Genomic DNA, 25,974 nt, shown 5'->3' with positions numbered 1-25,974 from the left:
TTGACGAATCCACTCCTAGTGCAGAAGGTGAACACGTGAGCTTGGTCAGGAGTTGGTGGCAGGTGAGGTTTTCTGTTAGACTTTGTATTACATAATGCGGCATGCTGGCAGGGCCCTGGGCGCCTCCGCTCTGCTGGGCCCCGTGGGAGTGGAGCCGTGAAGGGCTCCCGTGTCTGGGCTCTGCCGGGCCCCGTGGGAGCGGAGCCGTGAAGGGCGCCGGTGTCTGGGCTCTGCCAGGCACCGTGGGAGCGGAGCCGTGAAGGGCGCCGGTGTCTGGGCTCTGCCGGGCACCGTGGGAGCGGAGCCGTGAAGGGCTCCCGTGTCTGGGCTCTGCCGGGCCCCGTGGGAGCGGTGCCGTGAAGGGCGCCCGTGTCTGGGCTCTGCCGGGCCCCGTGGGAGCGGAGCCGTGAAGGGCGCCGGTGTCTGGGCTCTGCCGGGCCCCGTGGGAGCGGAGCCGTGAAGGGCTCCCGTGTCTGGGCTCTGCCGGGCCCCGTGGGAGCGGTGCCGTGAAGGGCGCCGGTGTCTGGGCTCTGCCGGGCCCCGGGGGAGCGGAGCCGTGAAGGGCGCCGGTGTCTGGGCTCTGCCGGGCCCCGTGGGAGCGGAGCCGTGAAGGGCGCCGGTGTCTGGGCTCTGCCGGGCCCCGGGGGAGCGGAGCCGTGAAGGGCGCCGGTGTCTGGGCTCTGCCGGGCCCCGTGGGAGCGGAGCCGTGAAGGGCTCCCGTGTCTGGGCTCTGCCGGGCCCCGTGGGAGCGGAGCCGTGAAGGGCTCCCGTGTCTGGGCTCTGCCGGGCCCCGTGGGAGCGGTGCCGTGAAGGGCTCCCGTGTCTGGGCTCTGCCGGGCCCCGTGGGAGCGGTGCCGTGAAGGGCGCCGGTGTCTGGGCTCTGCCGGGCCCCGTGGGAGCGGTGCCGTGAAGGGCGCCGGTGTCTGGGCTCTGCCGGGCCCCGTGGGAGCGGAGCCGTGAAGGGCGCCGGTGTCTGGGCTCTGCCGGGCCCCGTGGGAGCGGTGCCGTGAAGGGCGCCGGTGTCTGGGCTCTGCCGGGCCCCGTGGGAGCGGAGCCGTGAAGGGCGCCGGTGTCTGGGCTCTGCCGGGCCCCGTGGGAGCGGAGCCGTGAAGGGCGCCGGTGTCTGGGCTCTGCCGGGCCCCGGGGGAGCGGTGCCGTGAAGGGCGCCGGTGTCTGGGCTCTGCCGGGCCCCGGGGGAGCGGAGCCGTGAAGGGCGCCGGTGTCTGGGCTCTGCCGGGCCCCGGGGGAGCGGAGCCGTGAAGGGCGCCGGTGTCTGGGCTCTGCCGGGCCCCGTGGGAGCGGTGCCGTGAAGGGCGCCGGTGTCTGGGCTCTGCCGGGCCCCGTGGGAGCGGAGCCGTGAAGGGCTCCCGTGTCTGGGCTCTGCCGGGCCCCGTGGGAGCGGAGCCGTGAAGGGCGCCGGTGTCTGGGCTCTGCCGGGCCCCGGGGGAGCGGAGCCGTGAAGGGCGCCGGTGTCTGGGCTCTGCCGGGCCCCGGGGGAGCGGAGCCGTGAAGGGCGCCGGTGTCTGGGCTCTGCCGGGCCCCGTGGGAGCGGTGCCGTGAAGGGCGCCGGTGTCTGGGCTCTGCCGGGCCCCGTGGGAGCGGTGCCGTGAAGGGCGCCGGTGTCTGGGCTCTGCCGGGCCCCGTGGGAGCGGTGCCGTGAAGGGCGCCGGTGTCTGGGCTCTGCCGGGCCCCGGGGGAGCGGAGCCGTGAAGGGCGCCGGTGTCTGGGCTCTGCCGGGCCCCGTGGGAGCGGTGCCGTGAAGGGCGCCGGTGTCTGGGCTCTGCCGGGCCCCGTGGGAGCGGAGCCGTGAAGGGCGCCGGTATCTCGGCTCCTCCGGGCCCCGTGGGAGCGTAGCCGTGAAGGGCGCTGACGCCTGCGCAGCCGCTCGGTTCCCACAGGGCCTTGACGCGAGCCCTGGGACTAGCGTGCCCAGGCTGACTGATGCTCCCTGTCTTTCCAGCCAGACTGCTGGGCCTGTGGTGAGCAGAGCCTGGCTACACCTCAGAGTCTACACCTGCAACGCAGGCCCTGCTGAGCTGAAGACAGGGACTAGGAGATACAGCAATCCTGGCTGGCGGCTTTAGGAGAATGACTTCAGCTTTTGCAAGTTCCGAAGGCAAGGATGGACCCGCCTGGCTTGGGGCAGGGACTCTGCACCCAGGGAGTGAGCCTGGGCTTTGATCCCTGACCGTTTTAGAATCTTTGCCTCATTCCCTCCCTGGGAGGTGGAAAGCGGTGGAAAAGGAACGAATGCATGAAGTTTCTGTCCTTTCCTGAGGTATTTAAAGCCGAATAAATTTCACAGGTCTCCCCATACCCAGGAGAGAATGTGGGGTTTAAAAATAAGGACCGGAAGGAGTGCAGTAAACCAACTTTCTCTTCCCAGAAGTCTCACCCATTAAATTCCCTTGGTTGCACAAAATATAGAAGAAAAGTAGGGGAGTATCTTAGAAGACCTAAAAGTGGGAGAAAGGGGACTCCTCTATCCCACTCTAACCCAATAGTAGGGGCTAAGGGTATGCTGTCTTTAGGCCAGGGAGGACGGACAGTAGGGGGACAGGAGTAGAACTGGACACATCCTCCCTCCCTCTTGTAGGATTTAGTGAGCTCTTAAATGCTTGTATGATGGCTAGCTCTCCATTTCAGACGCTTACTTCAATAATGAACAAAAATGTCTCTTTATTCCTGATTAGGCTGTCTTTGACTTTAAACAATGGCAAATCTTTTTAAATTTTTTAAAGTTATGTCTTTAACACAGTGTTAAAAATCTTTTTTGGATGAGAAATTGTATTTATTTTTAAAATAAGACACTCACATGGCTTGAAATTCAAAAGCCACAAAAGGCTGACGGGGTGGTTCACATCTATAATCCTAGCACTTTGGGAGGCTGAGGCCAAGGAACACTTGAGGCCAGGAGTTGGAGACCAGCCTGAGCAGGTACCCTGTTTTAGAAAAACTAGCCAGGGTGCTGGCACAGCTCTGTAGTCCCAGATACCTGGGAGCCTGAGCAGGAGGTGTGTGTTTAAGCCCAGGAGTTTGAGGGGTTTGCAGTGAGCTATGATGATGCCATTGCACTCTAGTTCAGGCAACAGTGTGAGACTGTCTCAAAAGACGGATCCAAAAAATACAAAGGATATATAAAATGAAGACTTCCATCTCTGTCTCTAGCCACCCAAGCAATTAATCAGTTCTTGGTTTCAGTCCAAGACATTTTATGTATTTATACTCATAGGCAAATGCAGCTGTCCCTTGAGGTCCATGGGGATTGGTTCCAGGACACTTGCAGATACCAAAGTCCTTAGATACTCAAGGTCTTTCTATAAGATGACCTATATATATATCCTTGAAATATCTGTAGACTATTCATAACACCTAATACAATGTAAATACTATGTAAGTAGTTGTTATATTGTATCATTTAGGGAATGATGACAAGGAAAAGTCTGTACATATTAAATACAGACGATTTTTTTTCCTGAATATTTTTGATTTGTGCCTGGTTAAATCTATGGATGTAGAGGGCCAACTGTATGTATTATCTTTCCCTCTTTTTAATTCAAACAAGTACACAGTGTCTTATCCTTTCTTTTAATTGAGTGTACCTTCAAGATTGTTCCATTCTGTGCATAAAAACTATCCTCATTCTTGGCGGGGGGGGGGGGGAATAAAGTTTCTTATTGGCTGCATGACCAGAGAACTTATTAAGTTTTTGTTTCCTCAACTGCAGAGTAAGAATAGCCTGCCTATCCCACTAGAGCAACAGCTTCAGGGCAGATATGAAGGTACAGCTGGGGGAGCACAAGATATATTCAAGACCTGGGTTTCATTTATATGAAAGTTGGCAATAAACAAAATCTCACCACTTCTCCATGGGCATGAGCCATGAAGTTGGCAATAACTGTTGGGATCTTAGGCTTAGAAGGTGCTATCATTTGTCTGCTCCTTCCAAAACTCATGTTGACATGTGATCTCCAGTATTGGAGGTAGGACCCATGGGAGATGTTTGGGTTCTGGGGGCGGATCCCTCCTGAAAGGCTTGGTGCCATTCTGTTGGGAGTGAGTTCTCACGCTCAGCTACTATGAGAACTAACATCCCCTTTCTTGTTTCTTCCTTTGGCCATGTGATATCTGCTTCTCTTCACCTTCTGCCGTGAATAGAAGCTTCCTGAGGTCCTCATCAGAAGCACCAGGCTTCTCATACAGCCTGCAGAGCCGTGGGTCCAATACACCTCTTCTCTTTATAAATACCCAAACTCAGATGTTCCTTTACAGCAGCACAAACAGACTAAAGGGATAGGAGGAAATCCTAAGTAACTCCCTAGAACAGCGTCTACAGCTTTTTTTTTTTTTTTTGGTAGAGACAGAGTCTCACTTTACCACCCTCGGTAGAGTGCCTTGACGTCACAGGACTAATAGCAACCTCCAGCTTTTGGGCTTCCGTGATTCTCCTGCCTCAGCCTCCCAAGCAGCTGGGACTACAGGCGCCTGCCACAACGGCTGGCTATTTTTTTGTTGTTGTTGCAGTTCGGCTGGGGCTGGGTTTGAACCCGCCACCCTCAGTATATGGGGCCAGTGCCCTACTCACTGAGCCACAGGTGCCACCTGGACTAGATGTGAAGTGTGTGCGTGGGAACAGTCATTCACTGAATACCCTACGATACATTTGGGTGGGCAGTTCAAGGGCCTTCAGGAGACTTCAGTACCCCTAGTAAAAATGGCAAGCAAGAAGCATAGCAAAGAACTTCTATAAGAGTTTTAAAGGTATTAACTCAGTCCATCCCTGCAATAGTCCATAAGGGAGGTATTATTATCACCCCTTCCTCCAAAGCAGCCAATAAGCAGTTGAGGGAGGATTCAACCTTCAATTCCAGACAATCAGACAGCAGAGTCCATATTCTCAACCACTACAGGTGGGGAGTTTTACGGTATTTTCTTCAGTGTAATAACTGAGCAGAGCATCAATCCCTCTCCTTGCTCCACACCCACAGCACTTGCTGTCCTTACTCCCGTCTGCATATCCTTTCAGGTGCTACTCACTGCTTTGGTCCAACAGGTATACGTCCTATCTGTCTCCAAAATAAGATGAAGAGCTGCTAAAGGGCAAAAGTACGTGTACATCTTATGGATGCTCCACAGTGCAGAATGCAGGGGAGAGTCTCGCCCCACAACACAGTGGGCGAGAAACCAGATTTGAGAATCCATGAACAGGAGTTTAAGTTTCCATTTTTTCTCTTATTAAACTTTGTTTTCCTTATCTATAAAATGGATATAATAACAGAAGCAATTTAGAAAGTAAAGTTTAGTGCAGTCGTGGTGTGTAGTAAGCACTCAATAAATCCTAGCTATCAATAACAATTCATTCTTCCAGATGGAAACATTGTCACTGAGGCTCCCTCTCTCTCTCCCTCCCTTGGTGAGAGGCATAGTTTACATCTCTCCAGACGATCATCCTCAGCAGATGTTGACACCAAAATTTCTATCCAATTGAACTCCAATAGTTCTCAAAGGGAGAGAGGATGCCCCTTGGGGATGGAGGGTACGTATCAGAATAGAGAAGAATGCTGGCATTTAGCAGGCTCCAAATGCTCAGAAGTACCCCCCCCCCAACGAAGAATCCTCCTACCCAAATACCCAAATTCTTCCATGGAAAAATACGGACCGCTCAGATAATATTTATAGATGAGAGCAAACAAAATCATTCTAACAAACAGGTCAAAGAGGTGAGTAATCCCAAATAAGTTAGGAAGTCTCCAGTACCTCCTTATAGATTCAGGTGGCTCTGCACAGAAGGGAATCTGATTGGCTGAGGCCAGGGTGTCCTGCAAGGCCTGGCTGACCTCCTGCAACTGGCCCAGGGACAGCTGGCCCATCAGGGCATTCAGGCCGCAGCCACGCCACTGGGCTTGCCGCTCTTGCTCGTCTATTTCCCTTCTCAGCTGTTGGTCTTTGGCTTCCAGCACAGACAGCCTTGCTTGGAGAGCTTCAATTTCTTTCTGTAGAGAATGGGAAAACTAGATTTTATAAACTAATCCTGCTCACGGCAAACTGTGCTGCAGATAATGACTCGTTTAAATGAGAGCTGGCCATATGCACCAGGGCCACGGCGCTCTCCTTCTGAGGCAGATTCCTGGAGGTTTGCTGAACTGGAAAAATCATGCCAGCTTTATATTCCTAATGAGTTGGCAGAAGGAAAAACATTTCCCCCAAGCATTAAATAACTATGGTGGGAGATGGTGAGCCAAGAACTTGACTTGGAAGAACCCAGCAAATACATAAATGACTGACTTCATTTTAGAGAGGAGTCAGAGCACAGGGCAACATGTGAGATGCGGGCTAGGCAGGTCACGCCAGCCACGGACCAAAACAAAAAAGGCAAACAATCCTGGGCTGGCTGGTCTGTCTCCAAATGCAAGAATTTACAGAGTACAGACCGGGCACCGTGGCTCACACCTGTAATCCCCGCACTCCAGAGGCCGAGGCAGGTGGCCTGAGTTCAGGAGTTTGAGACCAGCCTGAACAAGAGCGAGACCCCATCTCTACTAAAAATAGAAAAACTAGCCAGACATTATGGCAGGTTCCTGTAGTCCCAGCTACTTGGAGGCTGAGGTTAAGAGGATCACTTGAGCCCAAGAGTTTGAAGTTGCTGTGAGCATGATGCCATGGCACTCTACCAAGGGCAACTGAGACTCTTTCTCAAAAAAAAAAAAAAAGGAATTTAGAGTATAGAGAATAATTTAAAAAATAATAAAATACTGATTTCTTAAATCTACAGGATTGAGAGAACAAGATACTGCAGATAATGTCATGCAGCCTAAAGTTTCTAAAAATATTAAATAATTTAATTTCCATTAATATAGCCAGCTAAAGCCTAAACAATCAGTAAAGTACCATCTAATCTTGTGGTCAATGGATAAAATAAGCAGCAGGTAGTAAGTGAATGCTCATCCGGCGTACAGTGATATGGCAGGTCATCATCTCACTGCCCTGTGATTCTGAATGAAAAATCATGCTTCTAAATAACACACTCCCATGTTCTGTGCATAGGTTCCTGGCTATATTAATGGAAATTAGATAGCACAGCTCTAATCCTGGTGTCTACCTGTCTTTCATCCGTGTTCTCCCAAGCCCAAAGTGCACAGCACCTTCACTTTCCACCTCCTGAAGCCGACCCATACAGGAGTGGGACAGAAATGACACAGCACTGAAGGCTTGCTACTAAGACACTAAGAAAAATAGTGGCTTCGCGCCCACCTTTCCTTCCAGAACACCCCATTCCTGACAAGCCTCTCACCTAACCCCCTCCCTAATCTCTCCTTTACTTCCTATACCCTATTATTTTTTCTTTATTTTTTTAGGTTTTTTTAACTGTAGTAAAATACACACATAAAATTCACCATCTTAACCATTTTTAAGTGGCATTGAGTACACGCATCTGCTGCCACCACCAGCCATCTGCAGCCATCTGCAGAACTGAAACTCACACCCACTGACCAGTAATTGCCCACTGTCCCCTCTCCAGCTCCTGGCAACCACCATTGTACTCTCCGTCCCTATGAATTTGACTCCCCTGGGAACCTGGCCTAAGTGGAGTCACACAGTATTTGTCCTTCGTGATAGGGTTATTTCACTTAGCATGATGTCCTCAGGGACCATATGTGCTGTGGCGTGTGTCGGCACGCCCTTCTTCTGAACAGGTGAATGGCGTTCCAGTGCATGGGCACACCATGTTCTCTTCATCCTTCTGGGCAGTTGGGCTGTTGTCGCCTTGTAGCTATTGTGAAAATGTAGTGTGAATACAACAGGCATACAAATACCTCTTTTAGTCCATGCTTCTGACTTCCAGGGTATATAACCAGAAGGGGGATGTCTGGATCACATGGTGATTCCATTTTTAATGTTTTAAGGAAGCTGCATCCTGTTTTTTGTTGTTGTTGTTTGCTTGTTTTGCATAGTCTCACTATGTTGCCCTCAGTAGATTGCTGTGGCGTCATAGCTCACAGCAACCTCAAACTCTTGGGCTTAAGCGATTCTCTTGCCTCAGCCTCCTAAGTAGCTGGGACTACGCCTGGCTATTTGTGTGTGTGCGTGTGTGGTTGCAGTTATCATTGTTCAGCAGTCCGGGCTCAAACCCACCACCTTTAGTATATGTGGCTGGTGCCCTCCTCACTGAGCTACAGGCACTGAGCCACTGCATCCTGCTTTCCACATTGGTCCTATATCCTATTCCCAATACAGGAGTCAAGCAGTTCTTTACGGTGAGGTCACTTCACTGCACAAAACTCTCTAATGGCTCCTCATTGCAGTCAGAGCAAAGCCCGAGTCCTTACAAGGCCCCTGTCCTCTGACTTCCTCCCCCGAAGCCTCCCCCTCACTTATAGTACTGCAGCCACACAGGCCTCCCGGCTTCCCTTGGAACATGGGAGACACTCCCACTGTGTGACTTCACGTGGCTGCCCTCTGCCCAGCTGCTTCATCAGAAATCTCTACAAGGCCTACTCTTCTCCTCTGCTAAGTGCTAAGTTCAGTCTCACTGCTCATGAGAAGACGTTATCACTCTTGCTGGGGCCTGTGCATTGTAGCTCTTATACCTGACACACTGGTCAGCTGACTTAGGTATTTATTATGTTTATCTCCAGTGTCTGCCTCTGTCTCCCCAATCCCACCACCAGTGGAACACAAGCTCCCCAGGAATCCCAAGCATTTCAAATAGCCTGGTGTAATAGTGGACACTCAAAAAATACCTGTTGAATAAATGAATATTCAAGTGCCTTTCCCCAGAGAGCTTCAAACACTAAGTTCCCTAGGCTAAAATTATTTTCTGTTCTCAGGAATTGTTCAGACCCTTAAATGGTGAATATTGTTAAAAAACAAAAGCCAGGTCTCACATTTTCAGCTACCCAAACTTGACGATGCTCGCCGAATATGAAAGTGCTCAGTTTACTGGGGGAATATTTCCAAATTGCAGTGACTTTTACCTGCCTTTGCTACCTTGCCCTTGTAGCAAGTGGATGGGGGCAAGCTCAGATAATAAGAATACTCTGCATGAGGGGGAGGCACTTGTTCAAGCCCCCATGAATTATCTTAAGCTCATTCAGCTATTTAGAGTAAAAGCCAGGGTAAGGACTGGGGTGCTGAAGACCTGTGCTAATTTCTATGAGTCACATCACTTCTAATCAGGGCCTCCTCACTATTCACTACTCCTGTTTCAGTCCCAGACTTAAGCACACATGGACCTAATCTCAAAGCCTGCGGGGGCTGGTGCCCTGTCAATGTCCAGAGCTCCTGCCTGGTCTCTGGCTGGACTTGGTACTCAGCCCAGATTTCTAGCCCCTGGATGATTCTTGGGCAACTTTCATCACTGCTCTGGGCCAGCCTGAGGCTTCCATGTCTCCTGCTAATCATGCCCTGCCTGTCCTGACTTACAGCTCTCATCTCTTAACAACTGCAGCTCACAATCTACCAGGGTAGGAATTTCCATAAAGGTTTTTCATAGGACAGAGTTCTTTCTACCTTTCAAAGGAAGTTTCTAAAGGTCAAAATGATAAGAGGTGACAAATTGGCCTGGAAGACAAGGAACACATAATCAGAAGGTAATGAGGAATATCGAAAACAGGCACAAACGCTACTGAGCTTTCAACTCTGGTCTGTAATGAGTTCCACAGGCTCTCCTGTCATTCCCACCATCTCTTTTTTGAGATGGGTTGACAGCCAAGGCTCTAACTGCTATACTCAAGGAAAGCAAAGACCCACTTGGCTGCATTTGGCTTAAACAGATAAGAAAAATGCCATCCTATTTCTTTTTCTTTATTTTTTTTCTTTTTTTTGGTTTGTTTGTTTTTCTTTTTCAGGCACTCTACTCTGTCACCCTGAGTAGAGTGCCCCCTGGTGTCATAAGTCACAGCAATCTCAAACTCTTGGGCTCAAGCAATCCTGTTGCCTCAGCCTCCCAAGTAGCTGGAACTATAGGTGCTCGCCACAACACCCGGCTAGTTCTACTTTTAGTAGACATGGGATCTCATTCTTGCTCAGGCTAAGCTCAAGTGATCCTCCCACATTAGCTTCCCAGAGTGCTGGGATTACAGTTGTCAGTCACCACACCTGGTCACAATCCTATCTTTTGAAGATCCTTCACCTGCTTACCTGTAACTGCTGCTTTTCCTGAAGAAGCCATTCTCGTCTCGTGATGGACACATGTAGGCTGTCCTGAGCAGTGGGTTCCAATGGCCAGGGCTCTATTCTGAGTGCGGCTTGGCTGTCATCACTGCTGGCCCTTAAAGTAACACATACATAGGTGTGGAGAAGCTGAGTCCTCAGGTTGACAAGAATGTTTAGAGTAAGAAATTTCACCAAGCAGTCCCCAGCCCCTCTTCTCTTTAGGAGAGTATCTACCCATCCTTGGGATAAAGTCCTTTAGATAAGTTTCTGCTTTAATTACAATCTGTTGGGGCTTTTGTTTTTGCCCCTAACTAAGTTTCTATTATTAGACCTTCACTGTTCCATACAGTAGGCTTTGACCTCATGTGACATGTGCTCAGCCCAAATTAAAGTGTGTCAAATGTGTAAAACACACACCAGATTTTTTTCAAAAAAAAATAGCATGAACACAAAGAGTACCAAATAACTCCTTGGTAATATTTTTATGTTTATGACACATTGAAATGATAATAGTTTGGATTTATTGGGTTGAATTAAATGTATTATTAAAATGGATTTCACTTGTGCTTAATTTTTTTCATGTGGCTACTAGATAATTTAAAATCATGCATGTGGCTTGCATTGTATTTTATTAGACAGCACTGCCTCCAATCAAACAGGGCCAAATTCTAGAGCTGATCCTTGGCTGTGACTGATTTGCAGATGTTTGGGTCAGAGCTTCTCAGAAGAGATTTGCTAAAGGCCTGTCAAAATCACTTAAAACCTGTTTCCCCCTCTTATTATTGCTGGAGTTGACATATTTGGTGACAGCAATCCTGGTGAAAATGTGGGCACAGGCTTGAGCCTTATTCTGGTCAGCTGTCTTTGTCTGTTATTTATCATCAAAGAATCACAAACTCATCCCTAAAGTATTTGATTTCTAACTTAATACAGGTGAGTTAGAAAGTTTACCCTGAGCAAAACTATGCCAACCATTTAGGGAATCTGTCTAGTAAAACACCATCAACTAAAACTAAAATGTAAAAGACAAGTTGCGAAAAAATATTGCCACATGTATGTCAGAAAAAGGAATAATGTTGCTAATTTAGAAAGATTTCTATTAAATCAAGAAAGGAAAGATGAGAACATCAGAAATTCCAAAAGAGAAATTAAAAAGGGTGGAGCATTGAGGAAAATGTTTATCATCAAAAAATGGTTTTAAATGCAAATTCAAACAATATATCATCTTTCACCTAATAAACTGGCAAAGGTTTTCATAAACCATAATTCTTTCGTGAGATTAGGGAATGAGACAAAATTTGATATAACTGTGGATCCTATGTTCTCACTTCTACAAATCAATTGTTTGTAAGAAATCATACATAGATGTACACAAAGATTAGCTACCCTAATGTTCCATTTTCTCTTAGCAGCCCCAAACTGACAGCACGCTGATTGTGGGCCCACGTAAGGATCACTGTAGTCAACCACAGCACAGCCCCCCAGGGAACACAAGGCAGCCACCAAAATTAAGTCACACAAGAAAATAGATGGCAGGAAAAATGTTCACTATTTATCAGTATTTTTCCTAAAGCAGATTTTATGCCAATATGTGTAAAATATACATAAAAATATATATATATAAAATAAAAGACTGAAAAATATCCACCAAAATGCCATCAGCTCTTATCTCTGGGCCATGGGATGACTTCTTTCAGTCAATATTTTCTGAAGTTTCTATGGTGAGTGAGGATATATTATTTTTATAACCATAATAAAAATGTTTTCCATCACATACACCAAGTAGCTGCACTGATGACTTAAATATTTTAACACAGCCAACCTGTCTTGTAGTTCTTGGACATGTCTGTGCTTTAAATAAATAGCACCCTGTGGCTGTGTTTTAAATAAATCCCATCAGTGAGCATTAGCAAAGCCATCTTCCCTTGCAGAAGAGAAGGTATCTGTAGCTTCCAATACTTTGCAGCATAAACACACAAAAAGGGCCATGTTAAACCTATCCCTGCACCGTGCCGACTCCTTCCACACAGGTAGATCTTGCTGCCCCATCCATCCTTACATCAGGGCTCACGGGGGATGCACGCAGCTGCGTGTTCTCACTTGTATATGGACACACAGTCTCACCACCTCTGCATCAGAAAAGAAAAGGAGCAACCAATCCACATATGATGCATTGTGTTGTGCTCATCCTCTTTCAATCTTAACCATCTTCATTCAGAAAAAGGCAGGATATTACTGAACCCACCTAGTGTGTGCTATGGATTGTCCTTGGTGTCAGAGCACAGCAGTAAACAGAACTTCGTTCTTCCAGGGAGCAGGGGGGACAAATGCATCAACAGAAAAATTACAAGGCAATGGGGAAGTGCAAAAGACAAACCAATTCCTGAAGACTTTTTTTGTTTGTTTGTTTGTTTTTTGGAGACAGAATCTCACCCTTCTGCCCAGGCTACAGCGCAGAGGTGTTATCACACGTCACTGTTGCGTCCAACTCCTGGGCTCAAGCGATCCTCCTGCTTCAAGCCACCTAGCCTGGCCCTGATTACGGAAGACTTGGGGCTGGGGTGACTCTCCCAGCAAGAAACCTATAAAATAAGTGAACTAGCCAACCTTGTGCAATGAAACAGCCAATATTTTTAGAAACAATACTAGAAAATATGTCATGTCAACATTTCTAAATTAGAGAACAGTGGCTACAGAAAAAGGAACCTGCTTTTATTCCTGTGCCTGACATAGATTCAGATTCTCTGAATAACCTTGAAACTCACTTACTGTAACATACAATGCCATTTACATGGGTCATTATGAAAGTTCTGACATACACAAAAATCAGAAATGTAAAATCCATGTGGAGGGAAACAAAGGAAGCCCTCCCAGCAACAGTGATACACGGAGCAAGATGAAACTCGCCGGGGTGAGTCAGAAAGGACACCGTCCACTGTGTTTCTTGGAAGCCAAGTAATGGACCACACCACAGTCTGTCTCAAAACTTTCACAGTGACCCAGGTAGAAACATATTTTCTTTTTCATGTGCTTAAAGGTGAATGATAATAGTAGCAGTAAGAGAAATGTTCAAACTGATAGTAATAAACTACTAGGCATTGAGAATATAGGGTACGCCAGACACTATCATTTTTACCACATTCGTTTCTCATTACAGATGTCAGATGAAGTTATTATTACAGTTTCGCTGATGAGGAAACTGATCTCCAGATGAGGTGACTTCAAGGTGGGTCAGGCAGACCCCATTCCCAGCCCTTTCCCAGACGCCACATGCCATTAAGATCTAGGCAAGACCAGAAACTCGTCTCCCAGCTGCCAGCCACAGTCCGCCTGCACCCACTGAGCCCCTAGCTGGCTATTCGGCAGGAATACACAGCAAGGTGAAGGCCAGCATTTGGGCCTTGGTTCCAGCCATGTGTCCCTGAACTTACCTAATCTCTCTGAACCTTACCTCCCTCATTTTAAAAATGAGAATACTAATGCTTTTGCTGTTAACAAGAATGCCTTCCCTACAATAGCTGATTATGGGGATTCAATTTATTCAGCAAAGGACCACTGAGTGCCTACTGTATGCAGACGTGGGAATAGACCAGAGCACCTGTGTCCTCAGGGAGCTTCCTCCTGGCCTCTCCAGCACCGCAGGGTTGGCACTGGGAGAAGGAGCTCTGTGTCATGTCCAATGGACACACTTCCTGTACAGGGCAACAAAGATGAAAGATGTCCAGGGACCTTTACATATGTCAGAAAAGGAAGTCTCTGGAATCAGAGCACCCTCACCTCCTAATGTCTGCAGGAACTGAATGCACGTCTCCCCTTGGCTCCAGAGTATCAGCCTGCTTAGACAGTCCCCCTTCTTGACTCTGAGCCTTGGGAGCAAAAGGACCAAGTTTATCTCAAGGTGATGTCCCCTTGGTGCAGGGCACCAAGTAAGGGCTTTGCACATATTTGTGGTTACGATTTAAGGACTCCACGGCCTAGAAAATCCAGAAGTCATTTATATTCACTTTTCTCTTGCATTAGATCATTTCTTTGCACTCATTTATCTCCCAATTTGCTCGGCTTATGCTAATATTAAGAGTTCCTAAATTTTCCAAATAGATGCCATGTGGGTTGGGATGGGAGTTATTGAAGGAAATCAACACAGAATTGAAAATTAGCTTCAGGAGAGCAACAGGCGGGAATTCTCTATATTATCGTTAATCACATTCATTATTTAATCCAGAGGAAAGGTAAGTGATAAAGCAGAACTCTGCCTGTCTCTCCTATTCTTACTTCAGGCATAGAGAGGGACACTCAGACAGCTGAGTGGTAGGCCAGGATACACACCACTCAGTAGGCAAGCAAGGGACAGGCTTCCGCCCTTCAAATCTCCGGTCCTCTGAGTCACATTCCCTCTCCCTTCTACAATGTTGTTCCCTTTATATTTAATGATTCTCAGTGTGTAATCCCTAATGTCAGTGCAAATTAGCATCACTGCTATAAACTAATCAGTATGTAAACCGAGCAAATCCCTCAGGTGCAAGAATTAAAAACACACAGGGCAGAATGTGAGAGCAGCACTCAGTGCCAACTGGGCCTTAGGCATCCATGATCCCACTCTCAGACCCACGGTTGAACACACAACCCCTTCTGGGCCTTCCTGGTACTGGAAAAATCTTGGCCTTTCTATTCTGCTGTCTCTTCTATCAGTAATTTAAAGCAGCATAGAATCCATTTGTAAAATAAGAACCTACACCACAGTACAAATATCATCCCCAAATTGCGCAGGAAAAAGTTTTTCATTCCATTGATGACATTCACAGTGTATTGTGAGTACATATTTCAATAGTATTGAAAAATAAGGAAGCAGCCAGTCGGGTGTCACTGGTTGCTAATAAGTATGTGCCTACGATGACTCTATATTGCTACCTCCTCCCCAGCCCAGCACGCAGGCCCTCCGACCCTCCAGTGCCCTTGGCTTTGTTGGGTGGGCAGCCTTCAGACACCTTTGTGAGTGAAGATGTCAGTGGAGCAGAGGCGGGGCCAATGCTTCCGTCTGTGAGGACACCCTGCCCCAGAGCTGCTAATGGCAAGGCTGTGGTTTATGTAACTTCATATATAACACAGAAGGTCCCTTTCTCAGACCCTAATGTCATTAGTCTTCACGGTACCAGAAAACTGCTGTTTTGTGCCACTGTTGGAATCATAAAACTGTAGTCTCAGAAAGAACCCTAACTATTGAGGCCAATGTTCTCACAGTTGCAATTAGGAAGATGAGGTCCAGAGGGAGCCACCCAGGTCAGATGCCTGCTGCTGGGAACAGGAGTTGAGGGCAGCCCTTGTGAACAACATCGCTAATTGCAGCTCCCTGCTGATGACTGTTCTGTCAAATTTCTGTCATATGACTTGTTCATTTCTGTCTCTCTCACTTTGGAAAGATGGCGATAAAGTAGTTTGGGCCAGTTATAGACCCACTGACATGTACTTCAAACCTAGAAATGGTTTCTAACAAATGACGTTATAAATTACCAAGGCCACTCTGGAAGTGCAACAGAATATTGAAAAATTGCCAGGGACAATACAGGTAACTTTACAATTCTTCCTTACATGGATGATTTGTGTCTGAAAAGTAAGAACATGGAGTGGAAGTCATGATCCTGAGGAAACCGACTTTCACTGTGTTCTGTGGTCTCATGCAACTCGTAGCAACGAGCACCCTGTGAGAGAGACACACGAGCCCTGACTTGGGTTTACAATCGTAATTCTAGATGCCACCGGCCTCTGGACAGACATCAGTCGCATTTGAGTGAAGAGGATGACATGTGAGCCCTGAAGGTTCTGAGGAGTCCTCTGCGGCTAACCTCAACTTATTCTCTTATTTTCACCTCTCCCTTCCCTTCTTGTGGCCATGACAAGGGGCGTTGGTCTCCTGGGAACAGGACACATGGCAGCTAGTTGCCCCTTCTGTTCCCCATTCCCACCTCCAGTTTGGGGTTCAGAAACATGTCCTGGTGCTTTGGTAAGAATGATAAATATTGTGTCTTATACCCATCTTGTTTTATATCTTTGGTAAAATGTGTCTGTAACTGATACTTTCTGGTCTTGCACCGTGTATACAGATTCTAATCTGTGATCTTAGAGCTGAATTCTATGACACTGAATTCTGCCATGGTCCCTATGGAGCTACCAAAGGGAAATAAAGAGTCACATGTTTCAAAGGGAATCCAGAGAGAAGTAGTCAGAGGGAGAGTGACTCAGTTGGACGGCATCACAACACTACACAACATTATCCTTCTGTTCCTGCGTCAAAGGAAGGATGCGAGCAGGCACTACCCAGACAGCCACGCCAGAGCTCTGCCTCAATAAACCTCCCTGGAAAGCCCCTGCACACCTTTGTTTCAAACTTTGATATGCTTTATTTGCTTGTGTTTTAAGTTGTCCATTTGTAAAAAATAGGTTGCCTGCACACATGTGCACACAATTAGGTAACAAAAGTGACCATTGTTGATGAACATATTAGCGGAGATCCAATGGAAAGACACACATGATGTACAGTTACAAAAATTCAAAAGTGTTAATTAACAAGAAAAGTATCAGGCAAATGTGTAATAGGCCATGCCCCTCTCTTAGAAGGAAAGAAAAATTTCCTTTGATTGTGTGCAAGACACGGTAGGAACAGATGCCTCGCTGCTGCCTTCCTATCCTCATGATGACCACATATTGAGGTGTTGTTTTTCCTTTTGCTTCAGAATTAGAACCTAAAACTGAGGTACATAGGCTTAAATGTCCTCCATTGTAAATCTTGAACAATGAGGTGGCAGGCCCTACCCTAGGAGCTCCACAGGCCGCACTGCTACCAGCAACCACCACTACGGACACCAGCCTAACGGCAGCCACATAGGAAACAGAGTCTTCATGAGAGATGGGTTTCCCTCCCCCATCCCCTGGGAACAAGGAGGGAGTGAATTCTCCCACTCAAACCAAGGGTGGGGAAACCCAGTAGACTTCACTCATAGGGACTGGGGTACCCTGCAGGAAGGAAGACTGACATCTAATTCTCCAATGTGGGTATTTGTCTGTAATTGGGTTCTCCTAACACAGGATCCTGAGATCTGAAAGCAGGGTGTTTTTTAGAGAAGCGATTCCCAGGAAACTATGGAATAAGGAAATGAGAAGGAGGAAAAGTCAACATGAGGTGATCACTACATGGGCAAATGGGATTCAATCCTTCTAGGAACTTTCTAGAAAAAAAAAAATGTGTAGAGCATGTCTCAGAACCCTCCCCTAGAGCAGTGGTTCTCGACCTGTGGTTCGTGACCTCTTTTAACTGTATTAAAAGGTTGCAGCATTGGGAAGGTTGAGAACCACTGCCCCAGAGAGCTGAGGAGGCTGGGGCATGGGTGGAGGGTTACCCTCGGGGGCATCATACACCCCCACCCTTTCTCACAGGCTTCAGAGAACACCAGTTGCAAAAAAAAGCCTGATAAACCTGCTGGGTGCCTGAAGGGAACACCCGGCCAGTGAGCACTGTCCCCAGTTGTAAAGGAAATCAGAGGTAGGCCAGGGGATTGGGACACAGAGCATCAACAGTGTCTGCTGCAACAGCTGCTTCTGATGTGTCACTGACCCCTTGAGCAAGGGAATTGGAACCACATGGCAGGGAAGAGTGGGACAGTTCTGGGGTGGCCTGAATGCCCACCACGTATTGTGGCAAAGATAAGCAAACTTCCCACGTCAAGTGAGCATCACAAAAGTTATCCCCCAACAAGCGCTCCCATTAGTCAAGGAAACCTTCTCAGAACAGGGCTCGAGCAATTCGTGTACCAATATCTGCTATTAGGGGAGCCTAGTGAACCCCTAAAGGTAGTTAAAACTCTCTTGACTGCTGGAAGAACCTGAACAAATCCAGAGTGATTCAGGATGCTACTCTGCACACAGAGACTTGAACCAACCTTTTTGAAAAGTTGAATTTAACAATGACTTTTAGGAACAGTGATCATAAAAAAATAAAAAATAAAATACTTGATTGTACTAGAGTGCTTACATTTCCCAAAATCTTATTCTAAACTAGATTTTCTTAACCTGGGATCCAAACACCCCCAAAGGAATGAGGGAGTAATTCAGAAGATCTGCCAGTCACCTGAAATTGCATCCGGCAGTTTGTATGTCTGTGTGTGGTTTTGTGAAGGTAGAAATCTATAGCTTTCATCAGCTTATCAAATAAATTCTTGATCCCAAAAAGGTTAAAAGGCAATTATTTGCGTTATTAATTAGCATTGAAATTTGTTTGTGTTAATATAACTATTTTTATCATTTGAAAATCTTAACACCCCGCGATTAAGAGCGAGCCTGGGAGAAACTGCTTGTGTCCAGGCTCTGGGACCTGCGGGCTCTTTGCCTGGCACCGTGCCCCCTGGTGGTCATTGTGAAAACTGCGGTTGCAGCCCCTCTTGCAGGAGAGCGGGCAAGTCCTGGCACCCCCGCGGATAATGCACTACATGGGGGTAGTTGGCACACCTTAAGACAATTTTTTAAAAATTATTCATAAAAAAGCTGACTTCTAATCATTATTTTCTGGTTATGGCAATAACAGGACAGGGAAATTTGACAAAAGAAAAGCCACAATAATGCATAAACAGCAGGAGTTTGGAAAGCAGTGATCTAGTTCAACCCCCTCGTTTTCTGGAGACTGGAGGGAAGTGTGGAGAGGAGGAAGCTTCCCAAGCTGCCATATCCTGCAGCGGTTTTCAACCTGTGGGTCGACCCCTTTGAGGGTTGCCTAAGACTTTTGAAAAACACATATTTCCAATGTTCTTAGGATAACAGTAGCAAAATTACAGTTACGAAGTAGCAACAAAAATAATTTTATGGTTGGGAGTCACCACAACATGAGGAACTATATTAAAGGGTCGTGGCGTTAAGAAGGTTGAGAACCATTGAGTGGAAGAGACAGGACCAGATCCACTTCTGACCTCCAACCCAGGGTTCTGTCTCTTAATGCACTGTGCAATTCCTTTTCTCTGTGGGCAAAGCTGTGGAAGCATTTTTCTCTAGTGCAACTGAGCCACACTAAAGTGAATGATGCAAAGGTATGACAATTAAGTTCATGAACTCATCCCAGAAAAATGCTATATACCTCACTACTGAATATCACTACAGTCACCTTTGAAGGTCTCCCCTTGGGAAGCTATGCACTGATGCCAGCACCTAATCTACCCTTCAAAGCAATCTGGAACTCTTTCTGGGATGGCCATCAAAACTGTTGTTGTATTACCCTTGAGGTCCTGAATTTCATCAAAATGTTTTCCTTTAAATATTTGGGGGCCAGATCAGGTGAGTAGGAAGGATGGTCCAATACAGTTATTTGTTTACTGGCTGAAAACCCCCTCATAGACAGTGCTGTGTGAGCTGGTGCATTGTCATAATGCAAGAGCCATGAGTTGTTAGCCAAGATTTGCACTTAAGATTTTTGTAAGTGTTTCTCTTTTGATGTTTACTTGGTCTGCTAGGCTTTTCACAGTCAGCCAACAATTTCAATGCACAATTCAATGAATTTTTGCAATGTTTTCATCAGTTCTGGTCATTACTGGCTGCCCTGACCTCCCTTCATCAGTGATAATTTCTCAATCCTCATTTGTACACTGTGTTTTCTTCATGGCATTATCTCCACAAATTTAGACTAACATGGCCCCAGTTTCACTTCTACTCTTGCCAAGTTTAACAAGAAATGTACCAATATTTGTTCACAATTTGCTCTAATTCAAGCTCCAACATTCTCATGATGGCACACAAACACATGCAACAACAATAACAAACGCCACACAGCAAGACACCTCCTTACATCAACATAAACACAACTGTGAGACATTGATATACCAAAGTTATGAGACCTTATTAAGTTGTCTGTAGTTTTACAGTACTGCCAAAGTAAGCACATGGTAGTAAGTTCATGAACTTAATTGTCAGGCCTCATAACTCTTTCTCTGTTTTAGTCTTTCTCAACGAATATTCCTGTACATATTTGTGAACCTATACATACATACATATACATATGTGTTACATTCACTCATTCAGTGAATATTTAATACTTATTAAAGGTCAGCCACTGTTTTAGTGTCTAGGAATAAAAAGATAAATAGAATATAATTTCTCCCTCAAGGAGCTTATCATCTGTCACAGTAAACCGATCCTTGGAGAAACAGATTAATTTATAACCTAAGATAGGTACAGTAATTTAAGTGCTCTGTAATTCAAGGGGGAGGCAGTATGGGTGATTGGCAGAGCTTTGGGAAGATGGAAGCTTCACTATGTCTTAAAGAATGAGCAAGTTGGCAACAACAATGCAGAATGTGCAAGATCATAGAATCTAGTAACACTGAGGTGACTTCTAATACTTCAATATGTGTGGGTTGTGCTGGTGACAGCCAGTCACATTCTGGACAGGCTGGGCAGAGGTCAGATCATGAAGGCTTTATACAGCATGCTAAGCAGCATGGATTTTATCCTGAAAGCAATGAGGAGCCACTGGGCATGATGTGATCTTTGCATCTGTGGCATCATGGAAGACGAATGAGATGGAGTAATGATAGAATGATGAACACCCAGCAGACCACTGTACACCCCAGTTTAACAATTTTAAAGACCAGAACAAAGTCATTGACACAGAGGTGAGGAACGTGGGTAGGAATGAGAGAGAGATGCACAACAAAAGCAACAGGATCTGGTGACCAAGAAACATGGGAATGAAGGAAAAAGGCAGAGCCAAGGAAGCTTCAGAGCTATCAGTTGGGTACCTGGATACATAGTGGTGGAGGTCACTGAGACTGGTGGTACAGGAGAAGGGGATGAATGGGGAGAAAGATAGTAAATGTAGCAAATTTAGTTTAGTAAAGGCAAGGATAAAATAATAGTAAATTATTAATGGTAAAGTAAGGATAAATAATAATAAATTTAGTAAAGGTAAGGTAAACGTTCAGTAGAAAGAAGCGTGAATTAGAGCTCTGAAAAGAAATCAGCACTAGAGACATAGCCTTTTCCCCTGATTTGAGCGAAATTAGTAGGGAAATGGTAACTGAAGCCTGGAAGTGTTTGCAATCACCCAGAAAGAATATACTAAGTGAGAAGCGAAGTCGGGCTAAAACAGAAGATGAAGAACATTAATACTAAGGAGAAAGGGACCAGGCACAGTGGCTAACATATGCAGTCCTAGCACTCTGGGAGGCTAAGGCAGGAGAGTTGCTTAAGCTCAGGAGTTTAAGACCAGCTTGAGCAAAGCAAGACTTCATCTCTACTAACAACAGAAAAATTAGCTAGGCATTGTGGCAGTGTCTGTAGTCCCAGCTACCTGTGAGACAGAGGGAAGAGGATCACTTGAGCCCAGGAGTTTGAGGTTGCTGAGCTAGGCTGATGCCATACCACTCTAGCCTGAAATAAGACTCTGTCTAAAAAAAAAATACACACACAGGGTGGCCATAAAGTTCATGTGTAATTTTCTATTTTAAATTGCACATGAACTTTATGGCCACCCTGTATATCTACAATAAGGAGAAAGGGAGGGGAATAGATCTTTAGAGATTAAGAAGGATGGCCACAGAGGTAGCAAGATGACCAAGAAATATGAAACCATGAAAGCCAAGGGGACAGGGGACAATCTAAGATGGCGGCCGAATAACAGCCTCCCTGCAACAGGGCACGGTGAGTCTGGGGAGATAAGACTCCAGGCATCTCTGGCTGGTGGGATCTGCCTATAATCATCCCTTTGAGGATACAGGGAGTCAGCAAGGGACTTCTGGACCCCAAGAGGAGGACAAAAACAGTGGAAAACTGGCAAGTGGTTGCGTGTGTCCGATCGACCTAATCCCGCCAGCAGCCACAAGTACAAGCAGCAGTGAGACTGCAAACCGGAAACCTTACCTTTGAACTGCTTTGGTGTTTTTGGACTTGGCACTCAGTTCAACTGCCTTTCGGGAGAGCTTGAACAGGAGTGCGGAGAACTTTGGACATTGTCCAGGGCTTCAGACTGAGCCGCTGAGCAGGACGGAGCTTATAGTGTTCAGCTGTGGGCTGCAGGGAGCCATTGTGAGAGAACTGCTCTGGCAAGCTCCGCCCTCAGGGTCTCAGAGCAAGGATCAGGCAGGAGCTAGTAACCTAGTGACTGAACAGTCTAAAGGGGGGGACTGAGCGGCCCCTCAGGGGCAGAGTGAGACCAGTTTTGGCACACTGGAGCCTCAGGCTATTGCCCTGGGTAGAGGGCCATGGCATCACAGCTCATTGCAATCTCAAACTCCAGGGCTTGGAGCCACCTGGACCTACGTAAGAGGTGTGCCGCAACCACCAACCCGCACCTCCCAGGCCTCTGCATGTGCTGACCAGGAACTGCGGGAGCTGCACAACCCTGCATCCTCCTTCCAGTACCCTCCCTGCCTCCACAACAGCCCACTCATCAGGCCAGGGACCCTGGTAGCCACGGGCCCCCCCAGCCCTCCCTTCCTCTGTGCACAGCCCTTCTCCTGGCCAGAGACTGCTGGAGCCTTGGGCTCTCTGTGCTAAAGTCACGGGTGCCAGGTACTCCCAGAACCGTGCACACCACCTCCTGCCCTGTGGCTGGAACCAGGTGTGTCACATTGCGGAGCTGCATCAACAATGAGAACTCCCTGACTGGGGCAACCCTAGAGGAACTACACAGGGTCACTCCCTACAAAGATCCAGCAAAAATAGAGTGATCCCACTGGGGTCTAATCTTGGCGAGACACCTGCCCAACTCTGAGGACAGCCAGAGGAAATGGGGAAAAACAATCAAGAGGCCAAATCAACAGAAAAACTCTGGCAATATGAATAATCAGAGTAGATCGACTCCCCCAAGGATCAATGGGGCAGACACAGCACAAGATTCAATGCACAAACAAATAGCTGTGATGTCAGAAATCAAATTCAGAATCTGGATAGCAAATAAGATTGAATTAGAATTCCATGCAGTTACCCAAAAGATTATCTCAAGAATTCAACGAATTCAAAGACCAAATGACCAAAGATATTTACATATTGAGACAAGAAGTTGCAGCCCTCAAAGATCTGAGAAAAATAGTAGAATCCCTCAGTAACAGAATGAAGCAAGAAGAAAGGATTTCTGACAGTAAAGACAAAGCTTTCGAACGCTCCAAAACTCTCAAAGAGGAAAAGAAATGGAAGACAAAACCAAATCACTCTCTCAGAGAGCTCTGGGATAATTCAAAGAAAACCAATATTCATCTTATAGGGATTCCTGAAAGCAATGAAGTGGCTTCATAAGGCACACAGTCTCTTCTCCATGAGATTATGAAGGAAAACTTTCCAGACATGCCAAGAGATTCTGAAATTCAGATAGCAGACAGTTTCAGAACTCCAGCATGACTCAACCCAAATACAACATCCCCGAGACATATCATAATCAACTTCACTAAAGTTAACGTGAAGGAGAAAATTCTGAAAGTAGCCAGACGAAAGAAAACCATCATCTACAAGGGCAAGAATACTAGAATAACTGCAGATCTCTCTGCTGAAACCTTTCAAGCTAGAAAAGGATGGTCATTGACTTTTAATCTCCTAAAACAAAATAACTTTCAACCCAGGATCCTGTACCCAGCTAAACTGAGCTTCATTTATGACGAAGAACTTAAATACTTCAATGACATTCACATGTTGAAGAAATTTGCCATAACTAAACCAGCTCTCCAGGATATTCTCAGACCTATCCTCCATAAAGACCAGCGTAATCCTCCACCACAAAAGTAACCCACCCAGAAAATTTTGATCAAATTCCAACTTCCACAGTCGCAAAAGGATTAAAAATGTCCACCGAACTCTCGAAAGGCTTATCAATATTCTCAATTAATGTGAATGGTTTAAATTGTCCTCTAAAGAGGCACAGGTTGACTAACTGGATACAAAAACTCAATCCAGATATCTGCTGCATACAAGAATCACATCTTACATTAAAAGACAAATATAGACTCAAGGTGAAGGGATGGTCATCTATACTCCAGGCAAATGGAAAGCAGAAAAAACAGGCATTGCAATCCTATTCACAGATGCAGTAGGCTTTAACAACTGAAATAAGGAAGGATAAGGATGGACACTTCATATTTGTTAAAGGTAATACTCAATATGATGAGATTTCAATTATTAATATTTATGCACCCAACCAGAACGCACCTCAATTTATAAGAGAAACTCCAACAGACATGAGCAATTTGATTTCCTGCAGTTCCATAGTAGTTGGAGATTTTAACACCCCTTTAGCAGTGCTGAATAGATCCTCCAAAAAGAAGCTAAGAAATTTTAGATTCAAACTTAACCATTCAACACCTGGACTTAACAGAGATATCCCAACAAAACTGAATACACATTCTTCTCATCAGCCCACAGAACATGCTCCAAAATCGACCACTTCCTAGGCCACAAATCTAACCTCAGCAAATTTTAAAAAATAGAAATTATTCCTTGCATCTTCTCAGACCATCATGGAATAAAAGTTGAACTCCACAACAACAGGAACCTACATACTCATGCAAAAACATGGAAGCTAGACAACCTTATGCTGAAGGATAGATGGGTTATAAATGAGATTAAGAAGGAAATCACCAAATTTTTGGAACAAAACAACAATCAAGACATGAATTACCAGAACCTCTGGGATAATGCAAAGGCAGTCCGAAGAGGGAAATTTATAGCACTGCAAGCCTTCCTCAAGCAAATGGAAAGAGAGGAAGTTAATAACTTAATGGAACATCTCAAGCAACTGGAGAAGGAAGAACACTCCAACCCTTAACCCAGCAGAAGAAAATAAATAACCAAAATCAGAGCAGAATTAAATGAAATTGAAAACGAAAGAATTATACAACAAATCAATAAATCCAAAAGTTGGTTTTTTTGAAAAAGATCAATAAAATAGATAAACCTTTGGCCAACCTAACCAGGAAAAAAAGAGTAAAATCTCTAATTTCATCATTCAGAAATGGTAACGATGAAATAACAACAGATCCCTCATAAATTAAAAAAATCCTTAACAAATACTACATGAAACTCTACTCTCAGAAATATGAAAATCTGAAAGAAATTGACCAATACCTAGAAGTACGCCACCTACCAAGACTTAGCCAGAATGAAGTGGAAATGTTGAACAGGCCTATATCAAATTCTGAAATAGCATCAACTATACAAAATCTCCCTAAAAAGAAAAGCCCAGGACCAGATGGATTTATGTCAGAATTCTACTAAACCTTTAAAGAAAAACTAGTACCTATATTACTATACCTCTTCCAAAATATAGCAAAAGAAGGAATATTACACACACATTCTACGAAGCAAACATCACCCTGATCCCCAAACCGGGGACGGACCCAACAAGAAAAGAAAATTATAGACCAATATCACAAATGAATATTGATACAAAAATACTCAATAAGATCCTAACAAACAGAATCCAACAACACATCAAACAAATTATACATCATGACCAAGTGAGATTTATCCCAGGGTCTCAAGGCTGGTTCAATATACGTAAATCTATAAATGTAATTCAGCACATAAACAAACTAAAAAATAGAGACCATATGATTCTCTCAATTGATGCAGAAAAAGCTTTTGATAATATCCATCATCCCTTCATGATCAGAATACTTAAGAAAATTGGTATAGAAGGGACATTTCTGAAACTGATAGAGACCATCTACAGCAAAACCCACAGCTAATATCGTATTGAATGGAGTTAAATTGAAATCATTTCCACTTAGATCAGGAACCAGGCAAGGTTGCCCATTGTCTCCATTGCTCTTTAACATTGTAATGGAAGTATTAGCCATT

The 25,974-nt window shown here is 45.8% G+C and overlaps 1 protein-coding gene across 1 annotated transcript in view; it reads right to left on the bottom strand.

Annotated features, from left to right (window-relative positions):
* The window catches only part of LOC128597423 (disrupted in schizophrenia 1 protein-like), a 284,982-nt gene that overhangs the window by 66,587 nt on the left and 192,421 nt on the right, over window positions 1–25,974 (bottom strand). The window contains exons 6-7 of the mRNA XM_053607790.1: window positions 10,141–10,270; window positions 5,758–5,993 (exon numbers count right to left, since the gene is read on the bottom strand). Of these exons, the coding sequence (XP_053463765.1) occupies window positions 5,758–5,993; window positions 10,141–10,270 (366 nt within the window). The remainder of the gene's footprint in view (window positions 1–5,757; window positions 5,994–10,140; window positions 10,271–25,974) is intronic.

Source organism: Nycticebus coucang, chromosome 10 (assembly GCF_027406575.1).
Source record: "Nycticebus coucang isolate mNycCou1 chromosome 10, mNycCou1.pri, whole genome shotgun sequence".
In the NCBI taxonomy this organism is placed as follows: Eukaryota; Metazoa; Chordata; class Mammalia; order Primates; family Lorisidae; genus Nycticebus; species Nycticebus coucang.
Note: the sequence above shows the minus strand (reverse complement) of the source record. Positions and strands in the feature narration are given on the sequence as shown.